The sequence below is a fragment of the Rhagoletis pomonella genome, unplaced genomic scaffold (assembly GCF_013731165.1).
Source record: "Rhagoletis pomonella isolate Grant_MI unplaced genomic scaffold, Rhpom_1.0 Rhpom_scaffold_00010, whole genome shotgun sequence".
NCBI classification, from domain to species: Eukaryota; Metazoa; Arthropoda; class Insecta; order Diptera; family Tephritidae; genus Rhagoletis; species Rhagoletis pomonella.
In genome coordinates, this window is record NW_023458564.1 from 12375395 (window position 1) to 12392955 (window position 17561).

A 17561-nucleotide genomic window follows, 5' to 3' on the forward strand; every position below is an offset into this window, starting at 1 on the left:
AAAATAATAGCTACGGTCGGTTCCTGCCCAAAACCCTTCCTCAAACTGGCAAGAAGCTTTGTTAAGATCTAATCAAATCAAAGGTCGAATATATGATAACTTTTTTTATATACCAGGACCAAAAAATGAGCTATACAATTTTTTTATTGATAATCATTGCGATCTTCATGACGTTCTCTACAAAAAGGCCATACTTATGTACATATATTTACCAACATACAATATGCATGTAAAATAACAATTTTTGAATTTTTTTGGGGACTTTGCCACGGTCATAACTAATGACCAGAGTAGACTAGAAATCCAGCTAGTAAAATTTAATGAGCAAACGACATTTCAAATAACTATTCGGTTTCTATTTACGATTTTATGTGCATAAAAAATAAAATTGCCTTTGAAACATTGCGATTTATACTCACTGTGCACACATGGTTACTAAATCCTTATCGGTTGTGCCTTGTTGCAATCCTCTAATATACAAATTTGTTTTCGACAATTGTTCCCCTTGTTGCTGTGTACCGTTACTAGGACCCATTGTTGTATTTGTATTGGTATTACTCAGACTAGTACTTAAAGTTCCGCTCTGTGAGCCGGTATTGGATGAGCTGCTTGAATTTGTATTACTTGGCGATGCTGCAGTTGGTACACGCTGACCGTACTGAAATGAGAAAAGTAAAAAGAAAAAAAAACGTAAACATTAAAATGCAATATTTAAAATTAAGAAAGGTATGTATGTACAATTGCAAGCGACATAAAATGAACAATGAAAATTTTATAGTACAATTAATTTTGCAAATGTACATACAATGCCCAGACAAATATTCGTTTTCTTGGCCCTGTGTCAACTAAATGTCAACATACGGCCTTAATGTTTTATTTGTTTTTATTGACGATTCGGGCAGTGCAAGAGATTGTGTGCGCATTTGTACCTATGGTTGGTTGGCTTAATGTGATTTCAACAAATCAACACGAGTTAGCCGACCAACAAGTAGAATGGTCGAGGCGTGAACTGTGCGAATTACTTTTCGTGTGAGTTGCATTAGTCAGAGTCACATACTTGGATATAAGAATCTATGTTTTATATTTTTTGTATGTACATTAGAGTGGTCCAATTTTTGTATGCAAAAAAACAATGTCATCCTAGAAAACGGGGCACCCCCATAGTTTTTTTTCTTTTGATATTTGTAATATCTGTACCAACTTTCAGTTTTCTACTGAATGCGCTACTGGATCTCTGTGAAACTGGCAAAAATATGGGTGATTTTTATAAAAAGCTACTGTTGCCATGACAACTGAAGCTTGTGATATTTTAGTAGAGAATTTAAATTTGAAATGTTCTTAGGTTACTTAACCAATTGTTTGATTAATATATATACACAATACTTCTTGAGTAAAATATGAGCATCTTCTTAATGGAAGCTCAGAAACGTAAGGTTTGGTACCAGCACCTCTTTCGGCAAGAGGAAACATTTTGGAAGGTGCCCCATACCCTATCTGGGGAAACATTTTTTTGGGCCACTCTAATGTACATACATATGTACAACATATGTACAACATATTAACATACATATGTACTCTTGTGTATTAATCTGGCAGTGGTTCATGACAGCACCTCCCCTACGGCTAGCTACCGAAAACACACGCTTGGCTTCTATGCGACACGGTTGGCAGGATGCAGGACATGAGATAGCCTTCGAAGTTAGACGTCGGGTGAGACACTCGTTTCCTGTGGCGGAAAAAAGTACTAAGCTCAGAGGTAACAGTCGAGGTTTTTGGTAGCTTGCCAGATCCGCAATTGGTCTTTATCTAAAAGTACCGGCCAACTTAAATGATTTCGTCATTAATTTTTTTGGATGTACAGCAGTTTGCAGATTATTGCAGAAGTTAAATGGCGTGTGAAAGCGAATGTTGCTTGAAGAAAAAACTATGAATATAAGATATGTTTGCATACGTATATATGTATACTAGGGCTGTGCGATTAATTGATTCTTCAAAATTTTAATTGATCATAAAGTAAATAACCCAATTAATTGGAAATTATGATTACTCAAAAGATCAGTTACTCGAGTAATCAAGATTTTGATTAACAAAAAACAAAAATACTTGAGTAATATGCTTTATGATTAATCAACATTCTGAGTAAAATGAGTAATCAACATTTGAAAGTACTCTTTACATATATGTAAAGTAGTTGAAGTTCCTTGATACTTTGAAACCAACGTTTCTGTTTTCAAAAATTAAAACGAAATATTTTTTTTCATATACAGATTGTAAAAAAGAAAATAAGCATTTTCAAAAGCAAACTCTTTTCACGAGAAAAATTCATCTTTTTGAGTAATCATATTGTAAGTAACTCGATTAATCATAATTTTAAATAATCAAAATCTTGATTACTCGAGTAATTGATTAACCGAATAACTGACTAACCATCTTGCTCGAGTAATCGAGTAATAATCGCAAAGCCCTAATGTATACAGTAGTCGAAAAATTATAGCCGCACCATATATTGACAAGTTTTAACATGCTATTTTTTGGTATTTAATTTTGGTTATTTTTTTTATAAAAATATAGTTCATTCTTTAACCGAAACCGTGTAAATCCAAGTTTAAAACTTTACGCAATACTAAAAAAAAAAATCAACATTAGATTAGATTTCTTAGAAAGATTTTGCGTATGTAGCTTTGTAGCCCATTGAATTGAAGTAGAATAAAGTGCAAGTTTAAGATGGCTAAAAATTACTGATAATTTTAATTTTTTTTGTCCCATTTGCTTCCATCATACACAATTCATTTTTATATGGAAGAAAACCATAACATCTTCGACAAAGAATATTATAAAAAATCAACAGTAATTTTTCTGCAACATTTTTCATTTAAATACAACTTCAAGCTCAATAATATTGTTGAATATAATTTCTTAAAGTTTAAAATTTTTTTCTTTGCACGTGGCAAATAAATTAATGATCTTGTTTTTAATCGTTACAGTGCTCAAAAAATGTACTTAATACTTTTTTTACCGCGAAAAAACTAGCATTACTAATAGACTACTTGACAATAAGCAAAGTAATGGAGTTACGGAGCTCAAAAGCAGCAAACATTGACACGGAAACACAATAAAATCTCATTCGGGTCCATTGGAGCCGGCCGTTAGACAAATGGCTCTTATTATATTTGCACTTTCGAATAAACCGATAATGTACCGGAAAAATTATTATTTTTTTTAAATTCTTTTTTTGAATTTTTAAAAAGAAACCACTTGTGAACCACCTTTTTTAATGACCTAGTTTTAATGTATAACATTCGAATCCCCTAAAAGTAGTTAATTCGATATTTAAAATAAAATCTATTTACGACTTCATGACTGTGAAAAATTGGACACTCTCGTTTTTGATTTTTGGCGTGCACTAAGGAATGCTAAATCATCGGTTACTGAGATTCGAATATCAGTTTGGTCGAGGTATTCCACATAAGGCAAATTTTGCAAAAGATCAACGGGAAGATGATCGACATCAACTTAGAGGTATGTGAATTTTAAAGCCACTTTCGACAGAACGAAAATAGTTGCCTTTGTGCCGCGATGTCTAAATATGGTATCCCCGAAAAACTAATACGGCTGTGTAAAATGATGTTCAGCAATACCACTAGCTCCGTCAGAATTTTGAAAGACATCTCCGAGCCGTTTGATACCATACGAGGTTTTCTTTGTCGTGTGAACCGCTCGAGGCCAATTTTTTACAAGAGTTATATTCTACATATCGATGGCTAAGTGGAAGATCGACCTATATCGGCAGCCAGTTCGAAAACGCCCTATTTTAGAATTTTATTGAAAAACGTTCTATCACAGAGTTCGGCTCAAAAACGCCTTATCTCAGCACATTTTCAATGTATAATCGTTTGAGATAGGGCGTTTTTGAACCGAATTCTGAGATAGGGCTTTTCCAATAAAATTCTGTAATAGAGCGTTCTTCACAAAAATTCCCAAGTAGGTCTTGACAAGTTTTCTGAGATTAGGTGTTTTTGAACTGGCTGCCGAGATAGGCCGATATTCCACTCAGCCATCGACGTGTACATTCATGTAAATATTGACATTAATTCCAACATTTCTAAATTAAAAATTATGTTGAGCTGTATCGAATATTTTTTCAACCCAGAACTTCATCCGTATCAGTAACGCTCCCTCGTACGACAATGTATTGCCAATGAATTTCAGTACATACGTACACACCTACATATATGTATATGGGGCATTCCATACCAAAATGGGCAGGGTTAACACTTCGTGCGTTTCATTTGTTTTAAATTTTTAGGGTTGATGGATAAACATAAATAATAAATAAATATGAAATTAATTTGGGCTTGATTGATACATTTTTAAAAACTTTACAGCACAAAAACAAAAACAAATCGATACAATAGTTTTCCGAATAACTCCAGAACGGGGCGAGGAAAAATTTTGAAAAAATCACACATGCACACATCAAAGTTTGCACTTTAACCTACTTAAATTTAATGGGCTATAAAATGGCATACCTAACTTTTCTAAAAATTTTTAATAAAAAGTTTAAAATTTTTGTGTGAAATTGTTAAAGTTTGTTGAATTTTTTCTAATTTTTATAAAAAGTTTGAAAATTTATGAGGTGCTGGTTATGTAATGTGCTAGACGTTTATAAAAAAATTATAAACATTAAATAAACAAAAGAAAAATAACCTGAACCGGTCGAAATGTCATTTTAATTTAATCAGCTGACCACAAGTATGCGTATGTATGGTTGAATAAATATTTTTTTGGCGTCACATAAAACTAAGTTAGCTGCCATCAGTGATAACTATAATTTCATTATCAGAGAAGTTCATTGGCATGAAGAATGCGTACAATATAATATGTACATATGTATATAGAATGCTATCGAGTTAGTGAACACACAGCAACAAGGACAGGAAATTGGCTTTAGGTATGTTAAAGACTTGCGCAGAAACGAATGTGTTGATATCGAATATGTGAACAAACATACATACGCAAGTACATATCGTCGCATGTTATATGTATGTTTTAAAATAAGATTTTTCGATTAGTGTTATGAGTTTTTTGATATCTCCTTTAGTTTCCGAGATATTGGGTAAAAAGTTCGTTAATTTAGTGCTCCTTCATAGACTCAAAAATTATTAAAAATAAGCAATAAAAATAAAATAATTTAAGAATTTCGTAGAATTCTCCGTTTTTGAGAAATTGCATTCCAAACTTCAATCGCGATTTCTCAAAACCTGCCGAAAGTAACACACGTCAATCTTTTGTCCTGGCGACGATATGTAACTATATACTTGTCTACGAAATAATAGGAGGGCGATATTTTGACCAGTTTTGACTATTTTTATTTATTTTTTATTTAGTGTTTATTATTTAAGTCTAGCTGGTGTAGAAAAAACACCATGTAAATTAACATTTCAAACTATGTAAACAAATTATGCAAACTTTCAACAAAATTTTAAACTTTGTTTTTTTAAATTCTAGTTAGGTATCTAGTTTTGCAGCCCATTAAATTCTAGTGTAATGAAGTGCAAGTTTGAAACCGCTAAAAATCCTGCTAAGTTTTAGATTTTTTTTGCTGGCAGTGTCTTCCTTATAAAAGAAAATTGTCGAACATACTTTGTATGGAAAAATGCAAAATACTTTTAACCAAAAAAATTCTCAAAAATCAACAGGATTTTTTACGCCCTTGATGAGGCTGATCGACATGTATTCAGACAATCTTTCAACCCACACTCTGTAGTTAGTACCTTCAACAAAACCTTCAAAACATTCACCGGCATACACAAAGGAACATTGTTGGCAGTGTATAAAGCTGCCTATCTGTCAAAATACGCCAATCAGATACCTTATCACGTAGCCTGAATGCCACCTTTATAGCTAGGTCTCAATGCCACCGCTATCTTTATGCTCAGCAAGCAATGCGGCTGCTAACAGGAAACACTTGAAGAGGCACTCATTGGCTGCAAAGCCCCGTTCTGTACTCATGAACGTGATCCAGTCTTACATCGCACAACCACTGCACTGGACCCGCGGTTGAACAGAGAGACCTTAAGTAACGTTCACCGAAAGGCAACCACCATTTTAACTAACTCTTGTCTCGTGAATACCGTTATCAGAGTTCAACCACCTCCCTTTGCAGACGAAGAACTACAACTGCATTCTGACGTCAATAATCGATTTTGTTTTAACTCAAAACATTGAAACATTTTTGTTTTTGTTGGAACTGTCGATACAAATTTCTTCAATTTTATATGTATTTATTTTTAACTATCCTGCAAACCAAAGTTCCCGAAATTTTTAGGAGTATCTTATTTCTGTAACGATTGTTTTACGAATCTTCAAAGAAATACATATATTTGAAGTGGTTGACACGAGCTCGTAAAGAAATTTCTCTATGAAATATAAAGAAAATTCTTGCAAAGTCAGAATTTCTTTATATGAGCCGTTTTGAAAGTGCCATAAGTCGCTTCCCACCGCTTTGCTTAATGACCGGTTGCTTGTATCTGAGCGCGCCCGGTTATTCATTCCACTTCATCAACCAAAGGTAAACGTTTTTTTCATTAGTTTATGACGATAGAATGGTTTACAGATGCATTTAGTTACAAGTAATGGTACAAGATATTCATTGATTTACTCAAATGTGTCGATTCCCGAAATTCCCGAAATTTCAATTGTATAAGTTTATCGAGTTATTGCTGCTTATCAGATGTTATCGTGTTATCGGAGTGTAAGGAGTTATCGAAATTTGTCAAAATCTTACGAAAAATATGGCGTTATCAAAATTAACCGAGTTATCGAAATTTAGAGGTGTCGAAAATTTATAGATTTATATCGAGGTATACAATTTTTTTAGTTATCGAAATTTATCGAGCCACCAAAAGGTACAGTTATCAAAAATTATCGAAATTAGCCGAGTTATTCAAGTTTGTTGAGTTACTGGATTTTAGTGTTTTTTTAAATTCATTGAATTATCGATATGTATTAAATTATCGAAATTTATCGACTAACTGGAATGCATCCGGTCAATTCCAAGCCCTACCAAAGTCCCCCAAATATCTTCAAAGGAATACAAAATTTTTATCCACCTCTTAGTTCCAAAGGAGTAGATTTTCCGATAGATAATTTTGTACCTTATAAGCTAAACAAAAACTGTCGAATTTTGACAGTAACTGGCACTCCTAGTTTTGTTTAATATCTATCCAATAACCTACAGTTTTCCACATAAGCACGTAACGGATTTCATATACATCCACACCGAATTCCAGTACTATATCGCAAATACTTTCAAAGATATGCGTTATCAAGATTCAAGGTGTGTGAGATTCCTACCTGAGCATGGGCTGGGCGTATATATCGGACGCCACACACACACACTTTTACACTTTCGATTGGCTTCAAAGCTTTTTGTTCTTGTTGTCATAAAAAAATATTTTAAAAATAGTTCCTGAAAAACGCCAATTTTTTTTAACCATGTTTTTTTTTGATAGAGAAGTAAACTCGAATTCCGATGGTGTATTTTAAATCCCTAATTTACTGGTCTTCACTATGCAAATTAAGTTCAACTGCTAATAGCTAAGTTAGCTTTAAGATAATCATGACCATCTTATATATAGAATTGTTAAGCCTGTTTCTTTAGCTTTAAAACCGACGTTAAGATGACGTCTCTATGATGAGAATCAGAATCATGAACAAATCCAGACTATGACAGATCATGTCTCCGAAGAAAAAGAAAAGAAAAAAATATTCCTTGAAAACGTGTTATCTTATTTCATGTATAGAACCCATAAAAACAAATTGTATGCGAATCGGAGACATGGTATTATTTCTTTTCCGAAATCTGCCCGCCTTAAAAAGATCCGGCTCATATATCCGCACCAAATTAAAGGGCTCCATCGCAAATATTTTCCGAGATATGCGGCGTGAAAAATTCAGTTTGGATAGGTGGTGCCACGCCCACTTTTCCAATAAGATATTTTCCTGCGGTAGAATGGATCTTATATTTTAACCTGGACCTCCTCTAGCAATACATTGGTGAAAACTGCATTCATTTCCATGCATTAGTTTTTGAGTGATGCGCGTACAAACTTACAGACAGACACAAATTCTAAAAACTGTTGATCCGGCTTCTGTTGCTCCAATAAATACACCCCATATTAGTTTCTCCTTAATATCTTTAATGTACAGACATCGACCTGTTACACTTTTGGTATATGTATAGACTGCAGCTCGCGAGCAAGCTTTTCATGCGCATCCTAGGCGGATTTGAATTAGAGATGCCGTTTTTAAATCGATTAAATCGAAGATCGACTATTACGACGATTAAAAAAATTCGAGAATCGACATTCGATTTTTCCTAAATCGATGCATATTGGTCTACGGTTTACCTCTTGGAAATAACTCTATATAAAATTATGGCAAATACTACTACAAAAGCTCTAAAAATCGGAATTCCTAACTTTATGGAAATTTTCATAAAAATTGTGCACTCCTTAATTACTCGGTTTTGAAAAAATTTTAGTACCTATGCAGTTTAGCAGAAAATCGTTTCTAAAACAGGTAAATATAGAGTTAGCGAAAACAAAAAAAAAAAATTACGTAAAAAGCGTCCGTATTGCAAAACCATATACATATGTATATACCTTAGCTCTATTGTATTATACTTTTTTTAAAATAGTGGTTAATTTTGAAGTAAAACACACATATTTTTCTTATTTGTCATACAAAAATCAAAAAATTTAAGCATTTCCTTAAGTAGGGTTAATGATGAATTTTCACTAAGCATTAAATGACAAATTTTTGTCACGACAATGTTGGGTATTAAGTACGTTCATAAAAAAGCCATTAGTGCGATTCATGAAACATCGCAAAGTGCCATTTTTGGTGAAACGGTAACTTCGCGTACAAAATTGTATGAACGACCTATCGCAACTCCGGATTGCAAATGGGCCATTCCAGCGAAGACCACACCTCAGATAAAAAAATAAATTACATAAATTGTGTTTAAATCTGTAAAAACAATAAAGTAGGTAGAATAAATCTTTAGAAATAGATATTTATCCATTTATTGTTCACTATTCTCTCTGTTTTATTGTTATAAATGCATATGTAATATAGTGTAATATGTATGCATCCAGTTTTCAAGGCTTTCCTCATCTACTAAGGTGGCAATGCAAAAAATAATTATCCAAAAACAAAGAACAATTCATTATCTTTAAAACGGTGGTAAGTTATTAGAAAAATACATTTATGGTGAGAAGTTATAAAAGTGTTTATTGGATGTCACAGAAAAATGGGTATTTTTTAACGTAACATACAAATTCTTAAGTTTCCTATCTTTTAAACGAGGTCCTTCTATTAAAAATATAATAAATATTCACATCAAACCAGCAGTGTTCATTTTACTCACGAACTATGTATCCTCAAAGGTTACTCGTCCCACCCGTCACCAAATGTTTTCCCACCCATCACCAGTGATCGGACTTAAAAAAAAAAATTTGTGTGGTAGAATCTGGAAAAAAACGTGGTAGATTTAAAAGAAATGTGGTAGATCTCAGATTTTGAATCAAACTTTGTACAACAATTAAAAAAAAATGTGGTAGATCTCAGATTTTGAATCAAACTTTGGTCAACAATTAAAAATATTCTGCAAGGTTTCACCTAAATTGCAAACATTTTAATTCGAATCCAAGAAAATTTAATTTTAGTATAATAAAGTGCAAGATTGAAGTTGCTAAAAATTCCGTTGAGTTTCGGCAATTTTTTTCCTTGACAGTGTAAAGCAGTTCCCTCCATATCAAGATATTTTTCGAACATATTTTGAAAGATTTCTGCAACCTTGCGGAGTGCTGCCCGCTTTTCTTTTTATCACATCACGATGTAGCGGACAAATGTGGCACGTTCCAGAAACCGCTACTCAATTCTCAAGTAAAAGTAAACAACGCTTTAGAAACTTTAGATGCACTGAAATTTTTAATACTTTCACAAAAATCGCCGTTTTTCACATTTTCGCTATTAATTATTTTTATAAATCATATATTTTGCAATTTAACACAATAAAACCATGTTTCCTGTCGAAAAATTGAATATTGAGAAAATTTACTATTTTAATGTTTATTTCATCCTCCCATTCTGCCTGTTGTTAGTGTTTAGTGTTGGACAATTTTTGCTGTAAAAATTAAGAAAATTATATCGACCAAAAATAAAGCTTCTCAAAAACGCGAATATGTGGTAGATTTCAGACCTTGTGTGGTAGATGTGGTAGATGCTCAAAAAAGTGGCAGATCTACCACAATGTGGTAGAAGTCCGATCACTGCCCATCACAAGCAAAAATAAGTTTTTTTTTGTAGTTTTAAAATATAATAATGCCATTAAAGCATACATTCTACTAACTACATTCGAGAAAGCCGCTATAAACGAAATATTAATATTGAGTTTAGACAAAGCTACCAAAGAAGTTGAATTAAAGTAGATGTAGTTAATTTAATGACAAATTTTATATAATTAAATAAACACACCCCTGAAGATGCTAAGAAGGTTAGCGAAACGTTGGGCCGTAAGTGCAATAACTTCGTTTTATTTACACTAAAAGAACAGATCAGACAAGCCTATCACAAACTAAAATTTCACGAAATATTAATAGTTTGTCTAAAAATTGGGAAACGAATTCAACAACTCCGAGAAGCGGGTGTCATCCTTGTCCTACCCGCCACGCTCGGAAAATGATAAATTTCTATGTAAACTGATATCTGACTTCAAGTGTTATCAGTTTGACTCTTGCCAAATTAATGGTTAAAGAAAATTTACTAAAAGTTTGAGCAAAAACGACTTAAAATTTCCTACCCGTCACTTTGGCTTACATATTTTGTAATTTTGTTTTTTAACCGGCTTCAAAAGAATGAGGAGGTTATCAATTCATCGGAATTTTTTTTTCAATGTATGTTACCGCATAACTTTTGACCACATTAACCGATTTTTTGTTTGTTTTTTGCTTCAAAATTACTTGTTTTTTTTTTCAAAGTATTTAAAAATTGCTACTTAACAACTTTTGAATAAATCTGGATAAAAAATGTGTGTATGCTTTAAATATTACAATAATAAAAATTAAGTAAAAGACGTTATTTGACCAAATATATGAATCGATCTTGGGAGATCGATTTATTTTTTGCCGATTGCTTTCAGCATCGATTATTTTTATTTTGATTCGAGCCGATTCAAAAATCTTTTTTTTTTATTTCGAACTGGCATCTCTAGTTGAAATATAATCAATATTGCATTCACTTATAATTTAAATCTTGCGCTATTCATAACAGAATACTACCAATAAATTTATTTGGGGACAAGTCTATAGTAAATTGTTTGGATTACGTGCTGACTAGGCAGGGCCGCCTTAAAGAAGTTTCGCCGAGCAAAGAAAGAACGAAAGTCTCTTTGACTAACTTAGTTATGCTGCTGGTAAAATGGGTCAAAAGCCAGCTCGAAGAATGGTGGGCGCAAACGAAGGAATGCAGAGTTGCAAAGTTATTCTTACCAGGGGTGCATTAAAGGAGCTTCTCAGTTTATGTAAGTTAAAATTTTCGATATTGGTGGGGATATTAATCGGTCATTGTCCGAGGACAATCATGTTGAAGATGAGGTCTCTTAGACACTGAAATCAATATGTATGTATGTATGCATTAGGAACCACTTAGCTCTAGATATGTGTCTCAAAACCGCAGATCACAAAAGCCTCTTTGAGTTAGGTATATGTATATGGGCAATTCTCAATTAGTTCGAACTATCGCATGACTCGCCAGTTTTTCTTCGGGCACATATATTTTGCCGGTTTATTAACACAAATCAGGTTACATATATTGTGTAGAATATGTAAATGCAAAGAAAGGACCACCATAAATATTTTCTAGCCAAATATGCATATAATACGAAATAAAATTGGGAAATTTTCATAAATAGGTGTGTGACTCTCCTATTTTTTACTTATTTTTACGTTGCAAAAATTGGTGCGTCGATTGCTCATGTTTCAATTTATAATTAACTGGTAGTATTTGGAGAGGAGAATCGAATGCACCCCGTTAGAAGTATGTGCTTGCAATAGAAAATAAGTTATGAAGAGTCAAAGTGGCGTGACTTTTATAATACATATACTGTAGCGTACAAATTCATATTTTTTATTAGCACATCTTCTGGAATTGGAAAATTTAGCCAAATATGTGTGTGCTCTATTGTACATTATACTATTGAACTATGAACCTCGTGCACCATTTTTTTATTTGTTTAGAAGCCCCAAAAAAAAAAACAATATACATTCATACATACATACATACTGCACCGTTCGGTCGATTTTCGAAAATGATGTTTCAAATGAAAGAGCTTGGGTTGTAGATGCTAGGACGTACCGTTGATTTTTGGCAGTTTGTGTTCGGAAAATAAAAAAAAAAATTGCCAAAATTCAACGGTAAGTCCAAGATACTTAAAATTTGCAATTTGCTTGCTAAAATTTAATGGGCTACAAAACTGAATACCAAAATTTTGTCTAAAGATGCTGACCAAGAAGTTAGAAATTTTGGACAAACTTTGCAGAATTTTCATTATTTTTGCACAAAGTCTGAAATTTGGATTTAAATCATATTTGTTAACTAACCAGATATACTTTCACAAAAAAAAAATAATAAAGATAAAATAAAATATATAAAAATAGCCAAAACTTACTAAAAAGTCCCGTCCCGTAAATATGTAGATATACATATATCTATAAATGAATTTAACGAAGTACATATGCATGCACATATATACATATGTGTATGTATTTACATACCCTGCAAAAATTGGGACTAGGTTAAATACTAGTACGGGACCACACTACCTTGTAACCAACACTAGTAACGAAAATGGTCCAAGTATATGGAGAAAATATGGTAACATTAACATTGCGATGTCATTGGACCTGACCACCTCTGGTCCAACGCTGCATAACATGGGACCACTGCTGGTCCACCCCTGCATTACATGGGACCACCTAGACAACTACTCCTTTTGGATCATGGCACATTCGGCAGCCGAATCATGTTGCCGATGAGGCACGAATAGGTGGATCTCAACACATATATCGGTTTTTTACGTTTGAAGTGGTCCAGGTAAGCATAACAAGTTACTAGTTAGTATGCAACCTGGCCCTTTTGCACATACTTTAAAACTACGACCCAGTGGACCACCTGGTCCTCAAATTTTTGCAGGGTATATGTCGACAAGTACATGCATACATTTAATTCAACGGTATGTTGAACGAGTGGGCACTTGTCGCATTATTGGCATGTAAAGCAAGTGTGGCATGCAGCTTTTGCAAGGACGCATGGTGTGAAAAGTGGTACGTATAATAGTACTTGCATACATATAGTTGCGTGAATATTTCTAAAGCCCCACAGCGAAGATAGCAAACCGCACACTCACTCGCCTACGGGACAACCGTAGAAATTCGTAACTTTATCACCAACACGCACTAAATAAATTTCATTTATGTTTCCTACTTCCATATGCACATATGTACATATCGCACACCATCTTCAAAAGAGTCACAACTCAAAATTTGACCTTTTTAAGATTATGCGCTAAAAACGAACACAGAGCTTTTATTTACCGTTCAGCAAAAGCTCGAGCAAATTTTTTTTGTAATTTGTTAAAAAAAACCTAAGGTAAAGTCGCCCTGCCCATATGCTACCAAATAGTTTTTCGCATTTTCTGACAAACGTATTATTTTGAGTTGTGACTCTTTTGAAGACGGTGTGCGATATGTAGGTACATATGTATGTAAGTAGGAAGCTGTGTAGCTGTGTTGTCAAAAGCCTTTTGGGGCGGCATCGTGTGCGCGCCACGTCCGCGTTTGTGTGAGCGTTCGTTTGTTTCTCGCATTATTTATTATTATTTTCCAGCTTGCCCATTTTGTGCAACGCACTTGTCGCACGCTGTTAGTTCTATATAATGCTGGCACTTTTGCTTTTGTTGCGCCTGCAAAAACAGAATTGTATAGACACCGGGAGCCACCCACACAAAATATGCGTTATGTATGTGTAGGGATGTGTGTATGTAAGTGCATGCATACAAACTTTGTATAGGCACATGTTTTGAATTTTTGCCTAGCGGCCATTGTTGTCGGTGCTTTTGTTTACATATTTTATTATTACTCTGCAATATGCATGTATGTACAACATATGTGTGTCTGTGCGAGTGTGTGAGTCTCATGCTTGTTGCTGGCGTGGGCGTAAAGGCCTAACTTTGCACGTCGTTGTGGCGTAGATAATGTAAATGAATAATAATCCATTTAAAAGCATCAATTTGACATATCGTTGTGCTTCTGGTGACTGTTCTTCCAGGCATTGTGGCGAAAATGAGGCAAGTAATGAGCGCCACGCAAAGTGAATAAAATACGAACATTTATAACAAAATTGTATGGCGGTGCATACATACATAAATATGTATGTATATATTTGCATTTTCGTGTTTCGAGGTGCGGTTGATGGTGGCGCTAAAGCAATTCCACCAAATAAAATAAAAAAATAACCTTTATTCTTTGACTTCTTTCGCAACTTTCTTTTGCGTTCACTTTGCTTTACTTCACCTTCTGTTCTCGGGCTCCATCTGCAATGCCAATTAACCGCTTAAAATTTGCGATCGGTCTTCCTCGAATAACCCCTGGTACTTCCCCCATCATTCTCTCGACAGCTGATGCAAAAGAGATCAGTTAAGATTCCCAATCTTACAGCATGAATACCATCCACACCCACTAAATAATAGCGATAGTTGAGGCTTAACAAGCATACGGAGCTCCCTCGGTCCATCCCAAGCCAGAAGGACTATAACCAACTACCAAGAATTTCTGTTCCTCAGTACATTCTGGACGTAATTATTCGAAGATGTTTTGCAACTAGAACTGTCTTCGGGCTGGAAAAAGTTCGTGGTGCCATAGGGTTCCTTGCTAGGCCCTACTTATCTTATGAGGCGCTATATGCAAAAGAGTTGGCAATTTTTTATTTCTATCGGGAGTAAAATTATGACCACTCGGTGTGGAAATTCAAGGCAATGCCAAAATGGTGGTTGATAGAAGTTCACGACAGATGGTCTAGGTGCACTGAGAAAAAAATCTAATTACGTCAATTCAGTATTGTTCTCTCAACACAATATTTGGTAACTATTCCAAACAACTATAAAAGAGACAAAAGCTAAGCCGTATTTGTTTAAGTAAAAATGGTATTAGTCTAGGCGAGTAAAAATCAGTGGATTGAGAAACTGCATCCGACTTTTTCTTTTATCGGCTTCAGTATAATTAAAAAATGTCCAGAGCAGCATTTGTTTAAATAATTTGAAATCCTCTTTTGAAATTTTATTCCATTTTCTTCGCTATAAAATTCCCCATCGAAAATGTCTTTATGGTTTTTGTTTTGTAAATTGAGAGAATAATTTTACTATACACTGTGGAAATTACCTTGTAATGTTTTTTATCATGACGGTTACCACCCCCGGGATAATTGAAAAAAAAATAAAAAATTTGTTCAAACAAATGATGCTCAGCAATTTTTGAAATTATATTTTCATTATTTCACGTTGATTGCTCATAAAATCAGGTAAAATAAAAAAAAAATTATATCCAAACCCTCAAAAAAGAACAAAAAAGCATTTAAGAAACGCTCAGAAAATAAAAAGGGAATTTTCTCCTTTAAAAATGTACCGGCACGGCAAAGAACTATTTCAAGTGTCAGAAATAATGAAATATATAACTAAAGATCTTTCTAGACAATTGGATACTATCTGGCCTGACCAATATCCTAAACAACGTTTTCTAATCGCGGTCGCCTTTCGGCAGGCGATGACAAGCCTTCGAACGTATTTCTTCCATGCAAAATATTCTCATAAACAACAAATAGTTACGGCCAAGTTTCATTGATCCACTGAGCGTAGCGCTAGATACCATAAAGCAAAAACTAGAGGTCGAGACTTTTTTAACTGCTAGGTTCTTCGACGCCCAACAATCACAATTTCCACTGCCTAAATTTTGTCCCCTCTTAGTGCGGGGAGAACATCTCGAACCCATCATGCATAGATACATATAGACGTCATTAAACAGCATCAAAAGTCATTAAAAGCATATTCGTTTTTTTATAATGATTATATTTAATCTGCGAGCCTATCCGATGTTCGGATCGACTTTGCGCTCCGACAGTAGCCGACCTGTTAAAAAAAAAAATAACTATTAAAATGCACATTTGTTTCAGGGGCTGGCCTCCATCACTTTGGGAAGAATGTGAGAGGAAATGAGTACAAAGGAATTATAAGAATAATGCGATCGATTCATTCAGAGACGGTAGCAAAGTCTCTAACGATATTTGGGTATCTACGGACTGACTTATATAAGAAGTCCGTGACGTTCAATTTGACAACGACATGGACAGTGGTAATTTTGTACAAAAGATTTATGAGTATTTATTTCAATTAAATAAAAAAAAAACTGTAAGTGATAGAGCGGGGGTGACGAATATTGCTAGATTCTGGTGAGGAAAAACGCTCTCGCTGCTTAAATATCGTAGTCTTCTGAAGGGAGTTTTTATACGCAAGAACACCAAAAAACATTGATGCCTTAGCACTAATGTATGTACATAGTTTTAGTTTAATGCTATCAAATTAGAAACTTATTTTTAACTCTTTTTTATGAAAACCATTCCAAATAGAAAAATACTTAAGGTACTGGGAATTGGTCACACAAAACTATAAATATTTTTTATTCGTACAAAATTTATTGTATGCCTTTAAAGTGATTCCGGTATTTTCCGGAATCGACTTCAGTTCTCGCTGCGAAATCTCTTCAATTTATCCTATCGATTCAAAAAGGATGCCTCGAAGTACATATGTAGTCATTTGAGTTTTGGAAAGAACCACCACACGAAAAAGTCGTCCGGAGCAATATGCAGTGAAGGCTTGATGGTATTTCTGAATCCTTTGACTAGAAGATCGGCAAGAATCCGATACACAATACCTCGGTAGTAAAAAAAAAACGGTCAACAATGAACAACTTTTTTATCGGTTATGAAGCCACCATAGCACTTAAATGGGTCTACGTGTTTTTGATAAAGTGCAGGCCTCTGTAATATTTTCAACGATTTGCCACACGAAATTCCATTTGCCATACAAAATTCGATAAGAATTCTGCGTTCGATATTTTTAACCATTGCACAAATTGCAAAACACACCTGAGAGACCTGATAAAATCGATCAATCTAAAAAAAAGGTAGATAACAGGTGTTTTAGTCTGGAAATTTTTATGACTTTTAGTCAATTTAAAAACAAAGAAATTTTATATTGGTGTGAAATTAAAACATGTCGAAACTCTGTACAATGAAAATACTACATATTACCACATACACCCCGTGTAAAAATTATAAGCGCACCACATATTGACAAGTTTTAGCAATTTATTTTTTGTTATTTAATTTTAGTGTTGTGGATTTTTATACCCGAGCGCACTTGTGCACAAGGGTATTATAACTTTGTT

At 34.0% G+C, this 17561-nt stretch overlaps 1 protein-coding gene across 9 annotated transcripts in view; it reads right to left on the reverse strand.

Annotated features, from left to right (window-relative positions):
• Positions 1-17561, reverse strand: part of LOC118746066 (protein alan shepard) — a 342147-nt gene that overhangs the window by 46800 nt on the left and 277786 nt on the right. For all 9 annotated transcript variants that reach the window (XM_036479813.1, XM_036479807.1, XM_036479805.1 and 6 more), the window contains exon 2: positions 420-658. In XM_036479813.1, coding sequence (XP_036335706.1) covers positions 420-658 — 239 coding nt within the window. The remainder of the gene's footprint in view (positions 1-419; positions 659-17561) is intronic.